At 40.1% G+C, this 26,194-nt stretch overlaps 2 protein-coding genes across 5 annotated transcripts in view; one reads left to right on the top strand and one right to left on the bottom strand.

The window, feature by feature from the left end:
• LOC127450892 (double C2-like domain-containing protein alpha) overlaps nt 1-26,194 on the top strand; it is a 55,879-nt gene that overhangs the window by 8,228 nt on the left and 21,457 nt on the right. The window contains exons 1-7 of one of the 2 annotated variants that reach the window (XM_051715347.1): nt 1,557-1,700; nt 7,105-7,421; nt 10,854-10,933; nt 11,126-11,200; nt 11,905-12,014; nt 12,845-12,971; nt 15,383-15,442. In XM_051715347.1, the coding sequence (XP_051571307.1) occupies nt 7,109-7,421; nt 10,854-10,933; nt 11,126-11,200; nt 11,905-12,014; nt 12,845-12,971; nt 15,383-15,442 (765 nt within the window). In that variant the 5' untranslated portion in view covers nt 1,557-1,700; nt 7,105-7,108. Of the gene's footprint in view, nt 1-1,556; nt 1,701-7,104; nt 7,422-10,853; nt 10,934-11,125; nt 11,201-11,904; nt 12,015-12,844; nt 12,972-15,382; nt 15,443-26,194 lie in introns of those variants that run through there. The other variant, XM_051715346.1, reaches the window with a different exon arrangement.
• Nucleotides 16,138-26,194, bottom strand: part of LOC127450890 (zinc finger protein 62 homolog) — a 37,432-nt gene continuing 27,375 nt past the window's right edge. For 2 of the 3 annotated variants that reach the window (XR_007899038.1, XM_051715344.1), the window contains one exon: nt 16,138-16,422. Coding sequence is in view for 2 of the 3 variants with exons in the window: in XM_051715344.1 (XP_051571304.1) it covers nt 16,420-16,422 (3 nt within the window). In the remaining variant the exon portion in view is untranslated. The remainder of the gene's footprint in view (nt 16,423-26,194) is intronic. The other variant, XM_051715345.1, reaches the window with a different exon arrangement.

Raw genomic sequence — 26,194 nt, 5'->3', positions numbered from 1 at the left:
AACGAGCCTCAGTCACCATTCATATTCATTGTATGGAAAAAAAGCATGTAGTGAAATTAAATGGTGCTAATGCTGTCATTCTCATTCTCATTCTCATCACATCTCATTTTGTGTTCCACCGAATAAGTAACAAAAGCCAGACGGGACTGGAACAACACGAGGGTGAATAATATATGAAAGAAGTGTCTGAGAGTGGGCGGTCACTGCAGGGCTCTTTTGGTGCGCTTTGTTTGCCACGATTCTCTGATTGGTGGATAGTTTTCCTTTACGATCATAGGTAATGTAGTTCTTCACAAGAAATTCAGCTATTAAACACAATTTTGTTTTCAAATGAAGATGAAATAACGGAGACTCATGGTTTCAGCAAAAGCTTATATCATTCATTAACAACCTCGGAGCTCTCAGTAGGTCTGTCATGACATGCCTTTTTTTATTATTTTATTGTCAGATATTTGTAAAACATTATCGTTTTCCACGCTCATTCTGACCCTCTGTCAGAAACGTTCGGTTTTAGTGCTGCTTGACAGTAAACGGCCACTGTTTTTATTGGCTCTCTGCTCTTGACTGACCCGCTCTCTAATTGCCACCTCAATGCTCTCCGCTACTGAGTGGGTTACAGAAGTAATAAGGTAAGTGTTGTGTTGTTGTGGAGGCGGTCAGATGCAAATGTCTACCACAGTGTGACATCACAATCTAGAAGAAGTAGAGAACGAGCCTTTTTGGCAGCTTGGTTTCAACAAATGCTCTTTTTACAGTGACGAGGAATTTTTGAGTTCTGAAACTTACAGTATGTTTTTATAGTACAATGAACTCTTTCACTGTAGGTTAAAAGGTCAAGGGAAATTGTATTCCTCATGTCATGACCCCTTTAAAGGTTTATAAGTTATCATTAAAAGTCAGTTCCCCAATGGAGAAAATTTATTAGATTTTTACTTCTGGAACCAGACTGTTATACATCTAAGCCTAATCCTCACAAAAACCTGTTTGCATTTTTAAATTTTCTTCAAGACATTATCTAGAAAGCTTATTAAGCTGTTTTCTTCATGGACACTATTGGCCACTCTTGACATTGTAAGCGAAACCTGACCACCAACCCCCCCCCCCCCCACACACACACACACACGCACACACACACTGATAAAGAAGCCCGCTTATTAATGTTGACAATAAAGATTAATGCATGTAGACCAAAATAATATTGCAAACAAACTGCGAAGAATGATAGACAGACAGAGAGAGAGAGCAAAGGAAAGGAAAGGAGAGATAACATATTACAACCAGAAAAAAGAGCCCAAAAGAAATGGAATTATTGATCATGGAAAAAGTGAAATTATAGCACATTATAGTTCAGGATTACTCTAAACACACACTTTCTCTCACACACTCCTTCTATCCCACCATGTCTCCTGCCATTGCGCAATCTAAAACATTTCTCCTCCCATCCTTTTCTCCCTCTCTTCCAATCCTCCTTATCTTCATACTTCTGCACATGTAATCCTACAGATTCTTTGATGCTATGCTAAATACTCAATCCTCTCCATCTCTGCCTCTCCTCCTCTCTCTCTTTGCCTCCCCCTCCTCCCTTCTCTTCCTCTCTCCCTTTCTCTATCTCTTTCTCTTGCACCACCTGTTAGTGCAGACCCCTGTGCTTTGGAATTCACTTGTTTATGAGGGAGTCTTTCACACTCACACAATCGGAGGTAAGAAAAAGTATTCTGCTTATTTATCCTTTCCTCCAACTTTAGGATCTATGGTGTAATTTAATCTCCTGTTATTTCCTTCTATATGCCTTTATTTGTTTGTTCATCTCATTCTTAACCCCTCCCTCCCTCCCTCCTCTCTCTCTCTCTCTCTGTTAATTAGTCTTTTAAATGTTAACCCTTTGTTGCTGCTATGCATTGTTTGCTTGTATATTTTTGGAAATAAATTTCACATAAAGTTTACCACTTGTCCCCCCATCCTTTCTTTTTTTCCATATGTTTGCCCCGCCCCGTTCTCATTCAGTATTAAGTATTAATGTATTCATGTATGCATGCCGTTAACCTTTTCGCTCTCTTCCTGTTTCTCTGTCGCCCTCCCCCCCACACCCCACACCCTCCTCACTCACTCTCTCATTTGTTGTTTTCTCCAACTTTTGATGGAGAGAATATTCTGCATTCTAAAGGAAGATATGTGAGCAATCTGACACTTGGTGATACTGTGATATGAGATACTGTGCATGTATTTCTGCATTTCTGCTTTAAAGCTCTTGCAGAAAAAAATGTGTGATGTGGAGTGGACTGCTCTCTCTTTCTCTGCTAATCTATCAGTGTCTGAGTGACACAGTGACTGACTGTGAAACGGTGATGCACTTCTCATCAGGACCACTGATCTTGTGAATAAAAGAAAACATGATCCCACTGACACAAGTGATAGAGAGAGAGAGAGATAGACATGTGTGTGTGTGTGTTGGGGTGGGGGGGTGGGGGGTGTTGACCTCAAGAACCTAGTTGGACCCAACAGTTTATTTCATCAGCTAGTGAAAACGTTGACAACAGTCCAAATTTCATCAAGGCGTTCTGTTTCATAATGTGAGTTATGATTCAAGTGCCAACAGTGTCATAATGTAATGTTACAACCCACTGTCAAAAATGTCAGTAATTTACAGTATAGGAATATATCTCTTCATTACTTCCTCTCACTCCCACCTCTACCCCCCATTCATCACCCCACTCGGAGTCCTCTTCTCAACAGCCTCTTCATGTCTTGCTGTGATCCACTCTCAAGCACTGACATTCATTCATTTCGTGACTCCACTCACAGAGTTAGCAGGCTAGTGCGCAATGCGCACTGTTCAGAATCCAAACAGCAGGCAAGAAGGGGCCCTGCACACTGCCACAACACACTGCAGAAGCTGCAAGTTATTGCAACAGTGCTGGGTTAACCATCTAACATGGAGACTAATGTGGGCTTGACTTTACTAGCGCTGAACTAGCCGGATGGCTTGTAAACAATTGCTTTAAAACTCAAAAGGAACATGATCCTAAAGGATTGCATTAGGAACGAAGTCTATGGTTATGGTTAAAGAGAAGCACACATTAAGTCTAAACAAATTAAGCTAAGCTACATTCTAATTAACTGCTAACTTGAATAGTTTCTGAGAGAAATATAATCAGTTTTGAAATGAATCCATACAGTTTTTATTCAAAGCAACTTAATTCACGTAATAGCTGAAGAATATTAACAAAAACATAGGATACAACTACGTTGCAGTTGATAAGATTATATTACTACTCTAATGTGCAAGTATAATTTCTTTCACGACTCTCATTTAGTCAAATAAAGATTTTTTATGCATATTGCTGTTCCCCTCAGACTGAGGATGTAAACAATCCTTAGATCTCAGGTCCGTGAATTGCTTGCAATTTATTGAAATTTTCAAATAAATAATGAAACAAACCAGTTTCATAAACCATCATGAGAACATATTATCATGTACAGAGGGTGGTGGGAGGAGATTTGATTTGAAGGCTGAAAAAAATAAAAAAGATTCTGCTTGGCATGAGGCAGTGTGCTAATCGCTAATCTTGTTAGCTGCTGTTTGTCATGATCTCATTAGCAGTGCTGCTCCAATGCCATTATGACAACTTACCTGCCACCACCATGAAGACAGCCATGATGCCTGTCAAAAACTGGACAGACTGATATATTGACAAGCAAAGATGGACAAGGAGAAATAACTGCCATTGCTTGTACAGTACAGTGTGCTTTTGAACAAATGGGGTAGAATTACTTTAAAGGTTAGCAATGAGTGTGAGTTTATGTCCTATTCCTGCTTTCCTCTTTCCTTCTCTTGACACTATGGCTACTAACCTGCTGAAAGAAAAAAAAAACTGCTTAAACCAGCCTCATCTGGTTTTAGCTGGTGTCCCAGCCTGGTCAGACTGTTCTACTTGGCCGGTTTAAGAGGTTTTATTTGTGAGCATATGTCAGATGGGAGACCAGCTAAACCAGCCGAAGACCAGTTTGGCCAGACTGGGAGACCAACTAGGCCATCTTAAACCACCTGGTCTAATCTGGTCTAGACCAGCATAGTCTGATTAGCTGGTTTTAGAGGTGTTTCGAGAGCATGTCATCTGATAAGGATAGAAGACTAGCTTGATCTTTAGAAGACAGGTTGGCCAGGCTGGGAGACCAGCTAGAACTGCTTAAACCAGCTATACTGGTCTTAGCTAATTCCCAGCCTGGTCAGGCTGGTCTGGTTGGCTGGTTTTAGAGAGAGTTTGAGCAATTGTCAGCTGGTCAGGTTGGAAGACCAGCTAGGCCATTTAAAGAGCAGCTAGACCAGCTAGCCTAAACTGGTCTAGACCAGTTTAGAGCAGCTTGTCTAAACTACTCTGCGCTGGTTTTCCAACCTGGTCTGGTTTTAAATAGGTTTTGAGCACTTGTCAGCTGGTCAGGCTGGGAGACCAGCTCGACCAGCTTAAACCAGCTAAAACCAGAAAACCATCTCGGGCTAGTTTTAGATGTTTCTGTAAACATAAAAACATAAAATTTTATGAGAAACTCAAACTTAAAACAACATAAAACAAACATGAACACAGACACACACAATGCAGCCGCGTGCTTCTCTCTCTCTCTTGAACTGGCGTCTCCGGCCCCCCTGTATCTTGATCATCTGATTCAGCGCCGGCCGAGCACCCTCACGTCTCTCTACTCCTCTCACCCCCTCTGTCCTCAATGCAAAGGTTTATATATATATATATATATATATATATATATATATATACCATAGTATTATTGAAAGTACCTTGAGGGAGTATTGCGTAAATAACATGGTATGAATATGGTAACCATTGAGAACTATGGTATCGGTTGCACTTTATTTGACAGTATATGTACTTTCAGAATACTTACAGTGTACTTAGCCAAGAAAGTACTGAAAAATATTAGGTAACTACATGTACTTATTATGGGTTAAGGTTGGGGTTAGGTTTAGGGTTAGTACTTAGTAATTACTGTAGTTGTTGTAATTATATAGTAAATAAACGTAGAACAGTACTGTAAAATAAAGTGCTACCATGGTATCTAAGTACCATTGTATTACCATCTTATACCATCACAGTACCATGGTACTGACCCAGAACTTTTTTGTAAGAATTACCTCCATCTTCAGTTTTCACTCTTTTTTTTTTTTCTCTCCAACCCTCTTTTCTGAAACTTCTGAAAACACAGGAACTGTTAGGAACATGTGGTCTTTGTAATTATGCTCACTGAATGAAATAATTTTTCATTATTTTTCCTGGGATTAGACGTCAAATGCCCTAAAACATCCTCAAGGGGACTTTATATGCATTTCAAGTGTGCCCATGCAAATAAGACGTTTGGGGAAGAGGCGAGGATAAAGTCAAAAGTGTGTTTTCTCTCATCGAATTACACACTCATTCTCTCTCTTACAGCCTCTTAAAACATTTCCCATTCTTTCGCCATTCCAGCTCACTAAATCTTAAAACTAATATTTTGCCAACTATACTGAAGTGAAGTAGCTCCATTTTGTGGTCCCAAAAGTGCTTTAAGCAAAGCGCTAGCTGGAGATGTCAAACCATAATTAGTATCTATTTAGATTCATCCAACTCAGTTTCTAGCTCACTTTGGGGGCGAGAATAGCAGGTTGAAGGTTTTGAAATTAAACATTCGTTGTAGTACGCAGGTCCAGCTACTCAAAACAGTTTTGACAAGGCAGGTCAATTCAATTTAGGCAAATGTCAGTCTCTGGAGGTGTTACAGATCAAATACTTATATGACAGGTCCATCGAAACAAACAAAAACAAACAAGGTAGCGGTTTAGAGGACAAGAATCTGGAACAAGGACTTTAAATGAATAAAAAACAATTTTTTTTCCACTGTTAAGACAAAGGCTTAACAGTGGATTGAAACTGTATTGAAGGAGAAAGCCTATCTCAGAGCCTCAGGGTGGTTTAGACTACAGCTCTGTGGGGGAGAGGAAATCGGCACAGTGGTCCAAGCACTGCTTCTGGCTTCAAGCATAGATTTTTGCTCACGACTTCTAAATAAATCAGAACAGAGCTTAGATGCATGTGCTTAAAGCTTGAGCTCAGCGCAAACTTTTTAAGCCGCAGCATCTAAACACCCACTTTATACCTTCCGACTTTGAACCTCTATCCTCCCGCTTTCCTGACTCACCTACTCATGTTCACAACCTCTAGCCTATTGCACCAGTACTGTAGTTTGCTGCTCCACTTAGCAAAGTTCTGACTCTTATGTTTATTTCTGTTTAACACATAAAATTCAATAAAGAGTTGACTGGTTTTAATAGAAATAGTTTTGCCCATGGTCTCTAGATCCTTGCTTCCAACTGTCCACACTTTTATGTGACCCCATTTGACTGCAGATCAAAAAGTCTTTGGGTCAAATACAGAAGCCCTCCTGTGCTTTGTCAGTGTTCAGTGCAGAATGTAAGTCTCAAAGTATTTCATTGAAAGCAAGTGACTTTAAGTTATAGTATGTGCAGTGAATTTCTGCTGGGGCAGTTCATTGCATGGAAATCTATTTGAATGAAACTTCTCTTACTTACATCTTGGCTTCGTTTCCCATATGTATAACCAGTCCTGCTCAACCAGCTGGCTCCCATTACACTCACCCCACTAAACCTCACTCTCATCTGGGTCACATATCACTGGTCCTGCTTGACCCACTCTGAGCGGGATTTGAACTGGCATCTCCAGCATGGGAGGTTGACTTTGAACCTCTATCCTTCCGCTTTCCTGACTCACCTACTCATGTTCACAACCTCTAGACTTTTGCACAAGTACTGAAGTTTGCTGCTCCACTTAGCAAAGTTCTGACTGTTATGTTTATTTCTGTTTAACCCATAAAACTCAATAAAGAGTGGATTGGTTTTAACAGAAATATTTTATGTTGATTGTTGTGGTAGTCTGACGGTTATGGACTTTTTGCTGGTTGCTCCCAAAATCTATCACCATTGTCTTAATAACAGGTGGCTCCAGTAGGGAATTGTGGTTGTAATTTATACTTTAGATCGCTCTGCATGAAAAACATCTGCTGGCTAATAAGTGACAAAATAACTTTCTCTCTTGGTTTTAGCTCTATGACGGTGCGTAAGGGAAAAAAGCTCACCATCTCCATCCAGGAACACATGGCCATAGACGTCTGTCCCGGCCCCATCCGACCAATTAGACAGATCTCTGCCTATTTCCCTCGACTCTCCCCAACCGCTGTCTCTCCTAACCCTGCTGCCTCTCCATTGGCTCTCAGCCCGGGAGGTGGGGCCTTGGGGGGAACGAGTGGAGGTCTCTTGTCCCCTCTGCAGGCAGGGGCAAGAGGAGGGGGTGGGACTCTGTCAGCAGCTAGCAGCATTGAGACATCAGTGGACATCTGCAGTTCAGACAGCGATGATTGCAGTAAGTCTTGACATTGTGTATTTAATAATGACGAATAGTGACACCACCTTGTACAATCTGTTTATAAATCACTTCACACACTCCACCCAAGGGAAACACATTATTCACAAAGCCACACATCAATTCATTAACGCAAGTTGACCTTTTCTGACAACATGTCCCGAATGGCGTGGCATGTTGTCACCAACATGGTCTTATAGAATCTCATTACTAGCTACATATTGGCAAAAGGATTTTTACATGCCTCGTTGTACAAATCACAGCAGTTTCCTGGTGAAATGAACACTAGATATGCTACAAAAACAATGACTTTTGTTCCCTTTCATACAAATCATGAGTAAAATAGCAGATTAACAATTAATTATCTCTTAATTTTCACCCTGTTCCTCCCACACTATTTTATGACATCTACACACTTTTACTATAGTGCATGACTTGTAAGGTGATACATTTTAATGTTTGCATTTACAAACTACATTTAGAAGCTTGTTCGGGTATGATCAAATTGCACAGTAGCTCAACTGGTAGGCTGTTGAACTTTCAATTTAAAGGACCGGGGTAAAAGTCCTGAAGAGCACGCACGTGAACCGGAAGTGTCATAGAAGTACCCCAAAATGACATGGTTGCTTCAGCAGTTGTGTTTTTCATCTCACATTTGCTTTTTATGATGCTATCGTTAAGTGTTTAGTTAAGGTTTAAAGGAATATTTTTTTATTTTATAAATTTTTTTCTCACCAATTTGGAATGCCCAATTCCCAATGCGCTCTAAGTCCTCGTGGTGGCATAGTGACTTGCCTCAATCCAGGTGGCGGATGGTGAATCTCAGTTGCCTCCATATCTGAGACCATCAATCTGCACATCTTATCATGTGGCTTGTTGAGTGTGTTACTGTGGAGACATTGCGTGTGGAGGCTTCATGCTATTCTTCTCAGCATCCACGCACATCTCACCATGTGCCCCACTGAGAGCAAGAACCACACATTATAGTGGCCACAAGGAGGTTATCCCATGTGACTCTACCCTCCCTAGCAACCAGGCCAAATTGGTTGCTTAAGAGACCTGACTGGAGTCACTCAGCACGCCCTGGATTTGAACTTGCGACTCCAGGGGTGGTTGTCAGCGTCTTTACTCGCTGAGCTACCCAGGCCCCCTGGTTTAAAGGAATAGTTAACCCAAAAATAAAATTCTTACATCATTTATTCACCCTCATGCCAACCCAGATGTGTATGACTTTCTTTCTTCTGCTGAATACAATCGAAGATTTTTAGAAGTTATCAGCTCTTTAGGTCCATACAATGCAAGTGAATGCCAAAATCTTGAAGCTCCAAAATCCACATAAGGGCAAAATAAAAGTACTCAGACAACTCCAGTGGGTAAATCCATATTTTCTGAAGCGATATGATAGGTATGGGTGAGAAACAGATCAATATTTAAGTCCTTTTTTACTATATATTCTCCTCCCTGCTATGTCAGTTTCCACTTTCACTTTCTCATTCTCCTTCTTCTGTTTTTGGTGATTCACATCCTTCTTGCATATCACCCCCTAATGGGCAGGGAGGAGAATTTATTATGAAAACTTACTTAAATATTGATCTGTTTCTCACACACACACACCTATCATATCATGTCTGAACACATGGATTTAACCACTGGAGTCATATGGATTACTTTTATGCTGCCTTTATGTGGATTTTGGAGTTTCAAAATTTTGGCTTGCATTGTGAGGACCTAAAGAGCTGAAATATTCTTCTAAATATTTTCCTTTGTGTTTTGCAAAATAAAGAAAGTCATACACATCTGGGATAGCTTGAGGGTGAGTAAATGATGAGAGAATTTTTATTTTTGGGTGAACTATTTCTTTAAAAACCTTGTCTGTTTGGGAGAAAATGTAACTCCCTTGTAGTGCCACTCAAGGTGTATTTCACCTTGTAACTGCCGTTATACGTGTAAGGAGCCATGCAATAATTTTGCTAAAATGTTGCCACAATCATGTTTTTTTCCATGAGATCAGTCTCAATCTGTCACAGTGGAACCTGCCATTGAACAGCATATTATAGTATAAAGCCACATATACTGTAAAATAAATGGATGCTTCAAAATAACTTAAAACTTGACAAAAGGTGTGCTCTTCTATTTGAGGTCCTAAATGAGCAGATTACATAAACAGTCCAAAACATTATAGACAGTATATCCTATCAAATATGCAAAAAAGTTACATCATTTTGTACATCATAAAACATGCAATACTCTATCTCCTGGATAACAACCAGGATATAATGTAACTTAAGGCAACTTAACTTAACTATAACTTAACTTAATGACATCTATCAATGTCACATCCCCAGCCATAAACACTCACTTGTTCAATTCCAAAGTAGAAGAACTCACAGACAGAATGCGAATAATCGTTAAAGTCAAGTCATTTTTATTTGTATAGCACTTTTCACAACACACATAGTTTCAAAGTAGTTTTACAGGAAATGCATTAACAAAAAAAAAATGACACTGTAATATTTATAAAGTCTTAGAGTGATCATTGTGTAGTTTGATTAAATATGATTGTAAATTGTGTATAAAAATTAAATAATTAAATTGTGTTGTGTTGTGTAAATTAAAAAGTGTTGTATAGCGGTGTTACTTGCATTGGTACGACGTATGGTGACATGGTAACTTGGACCAGCCTAACATTCATGAAAAATACCCTTGCCCTGAAAACAGTTTTGGTTAAAATCAGCCTTCATAATATAATTCACCCTTGCCTGAATGGATGCCAATGTGGTTTTATTGTGTTCACTTGTTTACCAAACAGCTATTATAAAAATATGATGATATTGGAATTTTAGTTTGGAGGACAAAATTTACAAAATTATTCTAATATACAGTTTTGAACTAGGTGTTTTTGCATTTGAATTATAGGTGTTTGAAACCAACATACAACCACTGCTAGAGAACACAAGCATTTCTATAATTGGACTTTTGACTCAGAACCTTACAGTTGCTGAGATACAGCCCTTGTGACAACTTCCCCATATGACAGCTATCCCTTTCTTCCCCTATATGTGTACAGAATCAAGTGTAGTTTCATATTTTATTGTTATAAATACATTATTAGTCCATATAAGGTAATAAAATGGTGTCCCCATTTTCATTGGTGTTTTCTTGAATTCTAAGCATTCTGAGTGATGCAACATTAAACCTGTACTATGCAAATGATGTATATTTTTCATCCAAGAATTCCTCTAGCAGCATTATGGTGCTTTTCCCCATTTGCGATGTTGCTATCCATCTTGCCATCTGTCAGATGTACATGTCTCCTAATGTCTCCTACATAATGAATCATTGTATCGTTTATCTGCTTTTTGTCATTCTGGCATTGTGGATTTGGCATTGTTGTTGACATCTATGCTATCATTTTTTTTTAATTTTTTTTAGCGGCACTGGGGACATTAGAATTTGAACTGAGGTATGAGAGAGCGACAAGTTCACTTCACTGTACCATCATCAGAGCCAAGGTAACGTTCGTTTCACACCTGTGTAATTCACTTCACACACACACCTATCCATGACTCACACTCCAAAAACCAGCAGCTGATTAAACCTTTAGCAGTTTATTCTACTTCAACAGGGCTCCATTCCAGTGTTTCTATAAATATTTTATTCAGCAGTCCTGTCTAATAAAATGTCCCTTTTTATTTTTGGTAAAGGGTCTGAAACCTATGGATTTTAATGGTCTGGCAGATCCTTATGTTAAACTTCACCTTCTCCCAGGAGCATGCAAGGTGGGCAAATTTTAGATCCTGTTTAATTTGGAACTACAAACCCTTTGGTACATGACATCAGTGGACATATCTTTAAACGCCATTTAAACTAAAAATAAAAATCAGAGTGTGAATGGTTAACCACCATAGGTGGTCATCTTTGACTCATAATTCTATATGACTGTTTTTTTTATACATCAGGGTTACTCATTCTTTCTCCTGGAAAGCCACCTTCCTGCGGCTTCATTCCAACCCTACTCCAACAGACCTTCCTTTAATTTTTTAAGTAAACCCAACGATATTGATTAGTCGGTTTGGGTGTGTTTAACTTGGAACTAATTAAACTTTGAGTGTGAGTTGGAACTAAACTCTGCAGGAAAGTGGCTTCCCAGGAGCAGGAATGAGTAACCCTTTTAAACGTTAATGTGTGCTTGTTATGACATGATAATACATAAATGACATAAGTTTGGAAATGTAGTTGGTTATACAATGTTTGGCATTTCACATTAAAGAAAGACACATTAAAGAAAGATATAATATTTTTTGTCATTGTAATTTAAAATTCATGCATCAAAGGATTAAGAGGGGGGATTAACGAATCCCCACTCTTTTTGTTACTCTCCAATGTTTTAATTATTGCATAAATAATATGCAACAGTTAAAAATGTCTGTTTTATACCAACCTGGCTGTCTTTCTCTTTTGCCTCTCTCTTTTTATCTGTCAGGCTAATAAACTCAAAACCAAAATAGTACGCAATTCACTAAATCCAGTTTGGAATGAGACTCTGACATATATTGGCATCACAGAAGAGGATATGCACAGAAAAACCCTGAGGTCGGTAAACAAATACCAACTCCTGCGAGTCGATCTTACTTAATGGGTGACTCCAAGCAGTAAATATATGCTGGATATGTCTTTAAAAATCTGCTCTCGGGGAAGCAGTGATTTGACAGTAGCCTGCATATCTTCCCCTGACAGTAGGTGTGTAGGTGTGTGATAGCAGAGTAAGCAGATCTTCCTCTTTATAGACCTTCAGGAATGATCTAGTTTCTGGGAGCATCTACCATTGTCAGCATAGATTTAGCCTTAATATTTTGCAGCACTGAATGGTCCTCTTCAGCCCCATCATCTCCAAGGTTCCTCGCAAGAGGAGGTGTGACTGCTGTAGCACTCCGGTTTATCCTGCGATTATCTCCAGAAAATTACCTGTGCGCTCACATTAAAAATGAACAGTATCAACTGGCAAACTGGCGCTGGGACTGCTGTGTTTCTCAAACTTGCCCTTTTTTTTCAATGACGGGGTGACAGGAGTCAGAGAAAAGTCATTTTGTTGTTTATCTCCTAGGGAGAGTACAGTTGCAGAGGAGGGTATCAGTTCTGCAAACACGCAAGCAAACCTTTGAAAAAAGAAAAAGGGCTGGCGCTTACTTCAGACCAAGCTGACAGAGCCAGAAATATCACCCTAATCCCATTCATAAATATACATTTCCCTCTGAGCCATTTCCAGCTTTAGCTGCTCTGGGGATAGCGTTTTTCATGCCTTTTTTTTATCACGTTCGCCCATACTACCTTTACAACTTTTATGATTACCTTTGTTGTTCTTCCAATTTAATTGAATAACACACTCACTTTCTTTGTTTCCTGTATGTTGTTGTTTTTCTCAGGTTGTCAGTGTGCGATGAGGATAAACTGACTCATAATGAGTTTATCGGGGAGTCTCGTGTGGCCCTAAGACGTGTGAAACCAGATCAGACGAAACGTTTCTACACTTGTTTAGAACATCCACCACCTGTAAGACACACATACACACACAGTCAGTTTGAGACCACGTCCACACTAATACGTTTTAGGTTGAAAATGTATCAATTTTGCTACTTTTACACCTCTCATCCACACTGAAACAACATTTTCCTACACCAAAACTTTTGAACTTTGAGACTTTTGAGAATGCTCTCTAGAACTTTGGAAAACGTTGATGTTCGGAAATGGTAAAAAGAGTTTTCAGTCGAAAACGGATTAGTGTGGATGTGGCCTGAGTCTAGTTTCATGTAGGCAAACCTTTGAATAAACGGCAAAAGGTCTGGTCCACATTGCAATGTATTCTGGCCAAGAACCAGCCACATAGAGAGGAAGAGAATGTTTGATTGACATGTAAAGTGACCAAATTACAGTTCATTTTTTAAAATGTGCCATTTAGGGGCAGGTTTATCTGAAATCGATTATGCCACAATAATAAATCATTTGAAAAAAATAAATGGTATGAAATGACTAGAGAAAAAAATGGGGGGAAAAAATGCAGAAACGTGTATAAACTCTATATATACATATATATACACAGTACACTTTATACAGTGTATATATATATATCTATATATATATAGATATATATATATTAGACACACATACACACACACACACAACCCCGATTCCAAAAAAGTTGGGATAGAATGGAAAATGCTAATAAAAACAAAAAGGAGATATTTATAAATTCTATTCACACTGTAATTATTGAAAGCACTACAATAAGACATTATTTGATATTTTACCTTGTGAATTAAATTTTTTTTTTTAAATAAACGCTCATTTCAAATCAGATTATTGCAACACGCTCCAAAAAGTTTTTGAGACAGTCAAGTGTTTACCACTGTGTAACATCACCATTTCTTCTAATATCACTGAAGACACAAGTTTGTTGGTTTTGCAAGCAGAATTTTCCTCCATTCATCTATTATGCTGGTCTTCAGCTGCGTAGTTGTACAGGGCCTCCGTTGCTGTATATTGCGCTTTATAATGCACCACACATCTTCAGATGGTGACAGGTCAGGAATGTAGGCAGGTCAGTCTAGCACCTGCTCTCTCTGCTTACACAGCCATGCACTTGTAATCTGGGCAGTACGTGGTTTGGCGTTGTCCTGCAAGCACTTCTGAATGCGCATGATCTCCGATCCCTCAGACGTTGTTGTCTTAAAAACATCATTCTTCTGTAATGGATATCTTGACATGGGCTCGGGAATACTTTCAAATAGTTTTTGAAAAACACAGCCGTCGTGTTCTCCGGGCCGAAGAGGAAAATGACTATTCAAGCTGTTACCAACATCAGGTCCAAAAGCCAGTGTCTGTAATGGTGTGGGGGTGTGTCATTGCCCATGGCATAGGTTACTTGCACATCTGTGAGGGCACCTTTAATGCAGAAAGATATGTACACATTTTGGTGCAACATATACTGCCATCCAGACGCTGTCTTTTCCAGGGATGTCCCTGCATTTTCTAGCAGACTGCCCGGATTACAAGTTCATGTCTGTGTAAGCAGAGTGCGGGTGCTAGATTGGCTTGCCTGCAGTCCTGACCTGACTTCAATTGAGAATATGTGGCAGATTATGAAGCGAAAAACATGGCAACAAAGGCCCTGTACAACTGCGCAACTGAAGACCTACATAATGGATGAATGGGGGGAAATTCTGCTTGCTAAACCCAACAAACTTGTGTCTTCAATGCCCAAACTCTTAATAAGTGTTATTAGAAGAAATTTTGATGTTAAACAGTGGTAAACACTCGACTGTCTCAACCTTTTTGGAGCGTGTTGCAATCATCTGATTTGAAATTAGTGTATATTTAATAAAAAGACTATGAAATTCACAAGGTAAAACATCAAATAATGAGTTGTTGTAGTGCTTTCAATATAGCACAGGGTGAACAGAATTTACAAATCACTAAGTTTTGTTTTTATTGCCATTTTGCATGCTGTCCCAACTTTTTCAGAATTAAACAAAACTCTGAACATCTTTCAAATTATTTGGTGCCCTTAACCTGCCAAATTTAGTCAAATCTAGTGATTATTTCATCCTCAAAAGCACATGTTGTATCAACCTGAAAACTTGTAAGCACAACTGATTAAAAACCCATTGCGCCCTTACTCCTAGAAGTTGCGTAAAGTCAGCTAATCAGATTAGAGTTTGTCAGATTGAGAAAGCACTCCCAGGTTTATGTGCAAAATACATCAGATGGTCACGTGAATGGGCTGTGGGCAGTCCATGGGTGTGCCGTCTGAGGCTGAGACTAATTTGAGTCTAGTCCCGTAAGAAACAAATACTTGGTTCAAGTAAGTAACAAATACTTACAGAGACTCAAATTGCAGAGGCTAACTTTATCTCTCATTTCTGTCTCTCTCTCTCTCTCTCTCTCTCTCTCTCTCTGTCTGCAAGCTTCCTTCCCCGACAGCCATGGGAGCAGCCCTGCGAGGGATTTCCTGTTACCTAAGAGAGGTACTCTACACCAAAATTACCTGTTCTCTCTCTCTCTCTGTCTCTTAATGAAAAACAATTGATAAAGCACTGACATTTCCGCATGCGAGTTTGTGATGAGGTTTTAAATATTTCAAACTGATAATTGCCTGCTGATTAATGCTCTCACACTCTCAACTGTTTTCACATTGGGATCTAAACTCATTTGCATTTCAATAAGAACATTGGACACATTGTAATAAGTGGGACGGAAGAAATCGATTAGCATTTTCATTACCATCCAAAATTGTTCTCAACATGTTAGACACCCCACGATGTGAAATAGCGGAAAGTAAAGATGACACGTAGAGGATTATGAGAGGAGGATGGGGTTGACTAAGGAAAGGGTAGGCATTTGGAGATGCGATCTGCGCATTTCGTGTTAAAGCAAATAACCTGCTCTGTCTGTCACCGAGAATAAATGTGACCTCCATAAATAAACGTATAAGATTAGCCAAACTGCACTGCGGGCCCCAGAGAGATGAGATACAATTTGTTCTATTTAACTTTGTGTTGTCCAGCACTTATGTTGGCAGTGGCCAATGTTGACAATTTCACACACGTGAGACATGAATGGAAAATGGGTAGACAGGAAAGGAAGAAAGAGAAAATTCAGATCCTTCTCTTTTGTTTAAAGGGATAGTTCCCTCAAAATTGAAAATCCATTTACTCATCTGGTTCAAAACCTGTTTGACTTTCTTTCTTCCTTCGACAACAAAGTATTTTAGGCAGCATGTAATATGTAGTACAGCTTCACAGCAGAAGGGAAGGAGAACACAGGGAAGCAGGCTCAGGTAGGACATTTAATAGGCCACTTCAATACTTCACAAACACATCAGCTTCACAAACATAACAGATTAAATGTAACGGCTTTAGCTTCAGGAGCTCCGTGGCCTTCTTGTGCCAGACTCTCTCACTCTGCTGATGGCGTGGCTGCTTATATGCCGCTCTCCCCATGCTCACTGTAATTAGAAACAGGTGTTAAACATGATTTAGCTCAGGTGCAATTGTCCTTACCGCTTTCTCTCTCTCTGGACGGACGCTTGACCACGCCCTCACTGCCACATAAAACAATGAAATTGAATGGTGACCAGGAGCTGTCAAGCCAAAAATGACAAAAAAAAGCACAACAAAAGTACCATAACAGTAGTCTGTATTACTCATGAGCTAAAGTATATTCCAGATCTTCTGAACGTGAATGAGACTGGAGAGATATGGGGGAGGGGAAGCTTATCAGTGAATAACAGCTTCAATTTCAGTCATTTTCTTACACAAAGTTATTGTCAGTGTGAATTTTTACATGTTTTTTTTATTTTAGACATAATTCTTTGCCTTTTGACAAAAATGTCCTTTAAATGTATTCAATATTTCTGTGACAGGTCTCTTGCTACTTTGAAGGAGGAAGCAGGGGCCAGGTGAACAGTCCACATAAATCTTTATTTTTCCAATTTTCAGCTTAACACAAAACAGTTTGCTTTTCAGCACAACGTAAATGTACACAGTCAGCTTCGTGTGTTTCTCCCGGCCTCACTCTTCATAGACGCCACGCCCACATCACCACATACCTCCATCGTCCGACTCAGTCTGGCCTGTGAATTAAGTTCACCTCCGGTCCGTGCTCCTCCCTCTCTGGAACCACCATTGCCAAAGTCACGGGGACCACCTCTCTCCACGGTTTTAGGAGACTGATGTGGTAAATCTGACGTGCTCCACCTCTATCCGTTTGTTTAACCTCATAATCGATTTCCCCGACTCGCCATGTGACCTCAAATGGTCCTTGCCACTTGGCGAGTAATTTAGAGCTCAATGTGGGGAGCAATACAAGAACTTTATCTCCCGGTGTAAATTCTTGTGGCCGAGTACCCCTATTATACAGCAGGCTTTGATGTTCTTGAGCCTGGAGCAAATTCTCCTGTGTTAATTGCCCCAGTGTGTGGAGTTTTGCTCTCAGGTCAAGAACGTATTGAATTTTGTTTTTGCTGTTTGAAGGTCCCTCTTCCCAATTTTCCCGTAGGACATCGAGCACGGCACATGGTCGATGCCCGTACAGTAATTCAAATGGGGAGAACTCCGTGGAGGCTTGCGGGACCTCTTGTACTGCAAATAATAGGGGCTCGGGCCACTTGTCCCAATCTTGAGCGTCCTCGTGCATAAACTTATGAATCATATTCTTTAGTGTCTGATTAAATTGTTCAATCAAGCCGTCCATTTGGGGTTGGTAAACACTGGTCCGAATCGATTTAATCCCCAATAATTCATACAGTTCTTGTAGTGTATATGACATAAATGTAGTGCCTTGATCAGTGAGGATTTCTTTCGGAATTCCCACTCGGGAGATTATTCTGAAGAGTGCCTCTGCAACACTTCATGGTGAGATGTTGCGCAGAGGCACTGCTTCCGGATATTGTGTTGCGTATTCCCCCAGAACCAACACAAAATGATGCCCGCATGCCGTCCCCTCTAGTGGCCCGACGAGGTCCATGCCAATTCTTTGGAAGGGGACCTCGGTCAATGGAAGGGGGCGCAATGGCGCTTTTGGGGTGGCCGCAGATTTACCAGCTGACATTAACGGCATACCGCACACCACCTGCGAACATCCCCACTAATGCCTGGCCAATAGAATTGGGCCATCAGACGGTTTAGTGTTTTTTCCTGCCTTAAATGACCCACCATCGGATTATGGTGAGCCGTCTGGAATAGCATTTCCTGACGACTCTTCGGTATTAACAGTTGTGTTGTATCCTCCTTTGTCTGAGTGTCCTGTGTCACTCGATACAACCGATCCTTAATAATTGAAAAATACGGATACGGAGCCATGACTTCCCCCTCCCTTGCGTCATCCTGACGTGGAGCTGACATAGATGGCCCCGGCACCACCTCCCCAGCCAGCAAATCACACACCACACACCACTACACTTTGTTACAGGACACATCCACACAAATTCCCCTCAATAAAGTTATAAATTCGATGGGAGAGGCGGGGACTAACTGCAGACTTGACACTATACTTTTGTCCCTGAAATTGAATAATGACCATCACTAAAGGGTCATTTTGAATATCCCCGTGCACACACCATACCTTCACCCGCTGGCTCATATCCAAAGCCTCAGACTGAACCAAGCTTTGGTGAATGGAGATTTGATTACAACCTGAATCCACCAAGGCTTGGTATGTACCCCCCTTAATTCTCACAGTACGCTCCTGCTTGATCGGGGACAACCTGTGGCACATCGGGGATCCGGACCAATGTCTCCACCTCCATCGTGGGGCATCGGTCCTGGAAATTCCCAGGTTCCCCGCAGCTCCAGCAGACTGGCCCAGACTTCACGCCCACACCCGCAGTAGTGGATTCACCAGCCTGTGGGGGAGAATGGAGAGGTTTAGGGAAAACCGGCTGGTTGAACGGCCCACGGGAACAGGGAACCGGTTTTGGGGTCAGAATTCCACATTTATGGGGAATAGGAACAGGATGAGGGGAAGGAGAGGGGGAGGGAAGAGAGAGAGAGGGAGAGAGAGAGAAAGAAGAAGAGGGCTCGCCGGCCCCCGAATACGCCACCAAATAGTCCTCAGCCAGCTGGATTGTCTCCATCAGCGATGCCGGGCAGTGGCACTAGACCCACTCAGCCGTTCTTTTTGGTAACCAACTGACGAACTGCTCCAGTACCATGCGGTCGATGACAGCTTCGGCATAGCGATCCTTTGCCAGCAGCCACCTCCAGCAGGCATCATGGAGCTGTTGAGCGAAGGCAAATGGGCAACCGCATTTTGCAACGGGCGACCGTACGGAAGTGCTGCCAGTGTTGTTCAGGGTTACAGCCAACCCGTTGCAAGATGGCCCACTTTAGACCCACGTACTCCATAACGTTCACGACCAGAAATTGTTGGGCCACGAGCTGGGCTTCACAGGACAGCAAGGGCAGGAATCAGGCTGCCTACTGGGTGTTGGGCCAGCCCCATGCTTCAGCCGCCCGCTCAAAGTACTCCATGAAGGCCTCTGGATCATCTTGTGGCCCCATCTTAGCAAGCGTGATTGGGGGTTGGGCTATGGCTGCGGCCAGGGACCTGGAAATACTGCTCCTGCTCCGCACGTAAGTCCAGGACGGCTTGATGTTGGGTCTGGTGGATGTCGGCAAGAGTCTTGATGGCTTCGGCAAATGGCGAGGACTCCGTGACGGCCTTTCTTCCTCCTAATCCTGAGTTTCGGCACCACTGTGACAGGTCTCTTGCTATTTTGAAGGAGGAAGTGGGGGCCAGGTGAACAGTCCACGTAAATCTTTATTTTCCCACTTTTCAGCTTAACACAAAACAGTTTGCTTTTCAGCACAACGTAAATGTACACAGTCAGATTTGTGTGTGTCTCTCTCTCCCCCTCCGGCAGTTTGGACTGCCCTTTTGTCCCCCTCCAGCTCTCACTGCAACACAAAACAGCTGTTAGAGGTGATTTCCCACAGGTGTCAATCCTTACCATTCTTCCTCTCCCGGCCTGGCTCTCCACAGACGTCACTCGGCCACACCCACACCCACACCACCACAATTTCATTGTGTCAAATTAATTAATTTTAGTCAATTTTACTCTGACTAAAATGGCATAGCAATTTAGTCAACAAAACTAACACACTTCAAAACATGTTTCAAATTATAACAGACCAAACTTTAACTAAATATTAAAATATTTTAAAAATGTATAAACAAATACTTCAGTATGTAATGAATATATTAAAATTTTAGTTACTTTTTTGAAGGTACTCTGTAAGGAATTCCTCATGTTTAAGCAGTTTAGGATATGATGTATATTTTCATCTCACCCTCGTTATCGTTGATAAAAAAAAAGTCAGTAATTATGTTGACAAGATTATCAATGGCCATTGCATGGCTTCAGAAGACTGGAAATACTGTAAAATGCATGAGTCTGATTCACCACGCTTTACAGCCCCTGGTCACGATTCACTTTTATTTTATGGAAACAAGTGCCATCAACATTCTGCTAAACTTCCATACAAGTATGGAACGACACGAGGGTGATGGCAGAACTTTCATTTTTATGCGAATGTTCCTTTAATACATTCTTTATTTTATATTCATCTTCTCTATCCCTCCATCTCTCTCTGTTTCTCAGCTCTTTCATTAATAAAGTGATCGAAGATAAATTTGTGAGGACAGAGGAAGCACAACACTTGAAAGCACCAGAAATTTTAGGGACCAGAATAAAAACAGTTTCAAAGGAAGTGGAGAGATGAGGGAGGATTATGTGAAACAAGGCACAGACACAGGCACTTACAGAAAAGATGAAGAGAAAGGGAGGGAGAGGTTACAGGGTTATGAATGGACAGAGGGTGCCGGATGAGTGAATGTGACAACACATTCGTAGACCTCTGGAGGAAGAGAACTAGAACTGACAGGGGAAAACTGCTGAACTGCTTTGAGGGATCACAAAGACAGAGAGAGTTATTGTTCAGGGGCTGGGTTGATAAAATAAAGCATGCAGAAGGAAAGCAGCACTAAATACTACAGGGAAATATGAAATAAAAGTCAAACATGGAAGAAGAACAGAGAGAATTAGGGAGAGACTGATATCATGGTCAATATTTGGAAATTGCGAGATTATTGGCCAATATGCACACTTGGCATATTAACAGCAGTGGTAATTTACATGTTTATACAGGACGTGTTCATTTCATTAAAAACAGCAAGATGGTGTGCTGTGGAAAGTTAATAGCATACAGATATGTTAAGATGAGTTTTTTTAAAAGTTTAACTTCTTTTTAACTTGTCATGGCGTGAAATGCAGAAAAATAGCTAGATGCCGTAACGGTTAAAGATGCTGTTTAGCACATCTTTTTTTGCATTTGTTAACATTAGTTAACTACATTTGTTAACATGAACTAACAATTAATGCTAATTTCAACAAATGCTAATACAGTTTTAATGTTAAACGTTGTGTATGTTGACATTATTTAGGGTATTATCAACTTATTTTAAGTAACTATGAACAATTGTATATTTTTTAATTAACATTAACCAAGATTAATAAATGCTGTAAAAAATAGATCATTGTTAGTTTATGATACCTAATGCATCTGCTAATGTTAACAAATAGAACCTTATTTTGTAAGTGTTACAAAAAAATTTAAAATACAATTGTTAAAACAATGAAGCGAAAGGTTTTCAAGCGATGTGGGCAGGTGGGCTTCATTACATTTATCGATGATTGGGAAGGTTAATGTTATTAAAATGAATTGTATTCCAAAATTCAACTACCTGCTTCAGTCTCTCCCTGTAGATGTCCCCCTCTCTTATTTCAAGCAATTTAATAGCATAGCGAAGTCCTTTATTTGGAATGGTAAATGTCCCAGGTTAAATTTCAATAAGTTACATAGGCCAACTGACAATGGTGGGTTAGGCCTACCCAAGATTTTGTTTTATTATTATGCATTCGGTCTTAGACACTTGGCTCATTGGTCGCTTCCACCTGAGAGAGCCCCTCCCTGGTTTTGTATTGAAAAGGAAGTTCTTGCCCCTATCTCGCCACTGCAAAGCCTTTCGATTAAACTAGCTGGAGAGGTTAAGTCGCACCCCGTTATTTTGCATTTGCAAAAGTGTCCAGAGTGTTTAATTCTGACATTTATTTAAATGTTGCCTCGAGCATATGGCTGAACCCTAAACTATGTATTAATAAGTCCCCTTTTTGTTGGTCAGATTGGATTGTGAGGGGGGTTAATGCACTTGGTGACCTATATGAGGGTGGAGTATTGAGACCTTTTGAAAATTTGGTTCAACATTTTGGCATTCCCAGATCTCAGTTTTATAAGTATTTACAGCTTCGCCACCTACTCTGCACTATTTTTGGGAGTGGCACGCACCCCCCTAAAGCGGCAGGTGCTTTGGGAGAGGTGATTGCTGCTTTTGGAAAAGGCCATGAAGCATCAGTGTATTACTCCCTACTAATTCAGAGTCTGGGGGATGGAGCCTTGACTTCTCTCAAGAGAGTATGGGAAAAAGATTTGAATTTGGTATTGGAGGATGGAGTGTGGACTAAGATTCTTAAAAATGTCAAGTCTGTATCTAGAGATGCAAGGGTTCACCTTATGCAATTTAAGATTTTCCATAGATTTTATTGGACCCCCTCTAGATTATATAGGCTTGGTCTTAAAGACACACCCACTTGCTGGCGATGCCAATCAGAAGTTGGAGACACTACCCATGTCTTTTGGGGGTGTGTTAGGATCCAGGAGTTTTGGTTGAGGGTTCAGAGGTATTTGTGTGATGTTTTGAACACTGAACGCTTTGTCCCAGACTCCGTATTTTGGGTGATGGGGCGGTTATGCATTTAGGGGACAATCACATAAAAAAATTGGGTTCTGACCAGTCTCATGATCAGCAGGCAAGTAATTTTAAGGGGTTGGAAGTCAAATGGAGCACCCTCTTTTTCGGAGTGGTGTGTGGAAATGGGGAGGGTAGCTACATTTGAAGAGGCAGTTTAGGGACATATTTGCTAAAAAATGGGGCAAATATTTAGTTTTTTTAGGGGACTCTCGGGGAGGGGATGTGGAGAGTGTAGTTTAGTTTAATCATGTATGTTTATTATTATTTTATTTATTTGTGTGTGTGTGTATATATATATATATATATATATATATATATATATATATATATTTTTTTTTTTTTTTTTTTTTTGGATTGCGTGTGTGTTATGTGGGACCACAGGGGTGTTCATTAGGGGTCAGGGTGGGATTGTATTAGTAGGTTTTAAATGTTAAATGTTGATTCTTTATATATGTGTTGAGTTTTTTCCACTGTCATGTGTATATGAATCAATAAAAATGTTAATTGCAAAAAAAAAAACAAAAAACAAAAAAACAATGAAGGCGGACACAAGTAGAACAATCTTGTGTATATGGCCCCTAACAGTTCGAAAACCTGTCCACAGCTTTGTCAATGGACGATGCACATTTTCTCTAATTTCATTATTTTTACATTTAAACTTTTTAGTGAATTTTAGTAAATATTGTAAAAAGTGTTCATTGAATTTTGTAAAGGCAACTGTAACAACGTTCATAAAAGAAGAATGCAAGAGCCGGGTGATCAGTCCACATATCGTGTTTTTTTACACTCTCAAACAAAAAAAAAAACACCTTTCAGTGGCAACTTAAATCGGGCTTTCCACCACACACACTCTAACTCAACTTCAGCGTAACACTCAGATGCACCGCCACGCACAAAGGACTGGTGTGTCAGTCTCTCTCCCTTCTCCGGCATCTGGCTTCCTTTTAAACTCTCGCACCCTCACTAGAACAAGAAACAGGGGTTAGACCAGGCCCGGTTCCAGATCAAAATCACTGAGGGTGCTTCTGAAAATAGTGGGGGTGCTCTGTATAAAGTGGAGATGTATCATAATTACACATTTTTTAATAGATTAAATCATGTTTAAATGCTACTTAAACAACGTAAAGAAAAGTTAGTTTTTTTAATGTACAAAACATTTATTGCTTCTGGGTTTTTTTTTCCCCCATGATCTGATGCTGAAAATGACAGCAAAATTCTGCGCCTGCAGATTAGGACATACTGATTTGCAAAATCATACACGTTTATAAGTTTTGATGCAGAATTTTGTGCATTCACATATTGAAAGGATTTTTGTGTGTTTGCTGGAATTCAAGAAAATCTGCTTGCCAATTTACAGTATTAGTCTTACATATTCAATTGAGCAGGGGTGTGCAATTATTTTGGTACTGGGGCCACATCAGCCGTTAATTAGAACATGGAACAGAGAAGATAAAAAGTTCTGCATAGTTTTATCTTTTAAGCCCAGAAGTAGCAGTACACTCATACACTCATGCACACAATTTTCAGAAATGTATACAGACTGATGGGACCATTCTGCGATTGCTTGAAGTTTTGCTGCTATACTTTCTATCATGTGTTAGTAAATCTGAATAAAGGCTGAATAAAATTATTAATTGATTATTTTACCATACTTCAATGCAGTGGTAATTTAGTATTCAATTCAACACTCTATATCAGGAGTCTGGTTTAAAAGTAAAATAATACATTCAGGAAAGAGATTCTAAAAGCTTATTTTAATGTTGGCCGCAAAATGGACCCGTTTACTTGTTTTATTCTCAGAACATTATCAACCTGTTTACACGCTCATGGGTCATGATGTGGGTCTTGTCAGTGTTTGGCAACCCATTCAGCACACCACTGAATAAAACAGGCTGCATGACACTGATAAATGATTACTGCCAGAGTAACATTCACATACAGGTGTGAGGGACTTCAACATTTTACAAATAACACAAAGAATAAATATATTCCTCTCTCACTTGGTTTTACTCGCGTGTCCCCTCTGTGCACTACTGAGCGCTAAGTTGTTGTTTGTTTGTTTTTTATGAGAGAAAGCGCGTGCACTCACATGTATGGTTGCCAGATTGTATAAATTAAGTGTGACATAAGGCGAAATATTTCCAATTTTTGCAAGTATAAATCTCTGACTGGGGTGTTGCATATATTATCTGGCAACCCTGAGCATATTAAAAGCTTGTGGATGCGCGATAGGTCCAAAAGCCAGATAAATGAAAGCTCTAATAAAAAACGTTCATGATAAATCGACCCGCAGGCAGTAGTTTGCCCTGGTCTGCAATTGAGGGTGCTCTAAGTTTCGTTTGAAGGTGCTTAGCACCCTCAAGCACCCCCGTAGAACCGGGACTGTGTTTGAGTCATTATAAACAGGTGGCAATCCTTACCATTCTCATCCCTGATCTCGCTCTCCATTCACACACTAATGCTCGACCACACCTCTCGCCACCACAGCGACATCTCATTTGCTATCATTATTACATTTATATATAATAGAATAGAATAGAATAGAATAGGCTATAATATAATATAATATACTAAAGTTTTTAGAAGACTATCTCAGCTCTGTTGGTCCATACAATACAAGTGAATGATGACCAGAACTTTGAAGGTCCAAAAAGCACATAAAGACAGCATAAAAGTAATCCATAAGACTCCAGTGATTAAATCTAGATCTTCAGAAGCAATATAAGTGTGAGTGAGAAACAGATGCATTTTTAAATCCTTTTACTATAAATTTCCACTTTCACATTCTTCTTTTGTTTTTGGTGATTCGCATTCTTCGTGCATACAGTATTGCCACCTACTGGGCAGGGAGAAGAATTTGTAGTAAAAAAGGACTTAAATATTGATCTGTTTCTTACCCACACCTATTTAACCACTGGAGTCTTATGGATTACTTTTATGCTGATTTTATGTGCTTTTTGGAGATTCAAAGTTCAGGCCACAATCCACTTGCATTGTATGGACCAACAGAGCTGAGATATTCTTCTAAAAATCTTTATTTGTGTTCAGCTGAAGAAAGTAAATCATACACATCTGAGATGGCATGAAGGTGAGTAAATGAGAGAATTTTCATTTTTTTGTGAACTATCCCTTTAAGATATTTTTTTTGTCCCTGGGGTATGCACTCTGTAGTGGTCCACCAAAATGGGTTTCATTTTGGTGGACCACTACAGAGTGCATACCCAAGGGACAAAAAAAAAATCTTACAGCCACAGACAAGGTTTATGGTGCAACAGTCACAGTGTTTATTTCAAGCTCTTGATTTGGTGTCATGACTGACACACATACAGATTATGGTGGAGGCTGATGACTGCTGCCACGCCATCTGCCAGCTAATCAGGCAAATCTGAATCTGAAAGCTGTGCGGCTGT

This window comes from Myxocyprinus asiaticus, chromosome 13, assembly GCF_019703515.2.
Source record: "Myxocyprinus asiaticus isolate MX2 ecotype Aquarium Trade chromosome 13, UBuf_Myxa_2, whole genome shotgun sequence".
In the NCBI taxonomy this organism is placed as follows: Eukaryota; Metazoa; Chordata; class Actinopteri; order Cypriniformes; family Catostomidae; genus Myxocyprinus; species Myxocyprinus asiaticus.
This window is presented reverse-complemented; position numbering and strand designations above follow the sequence as displayed.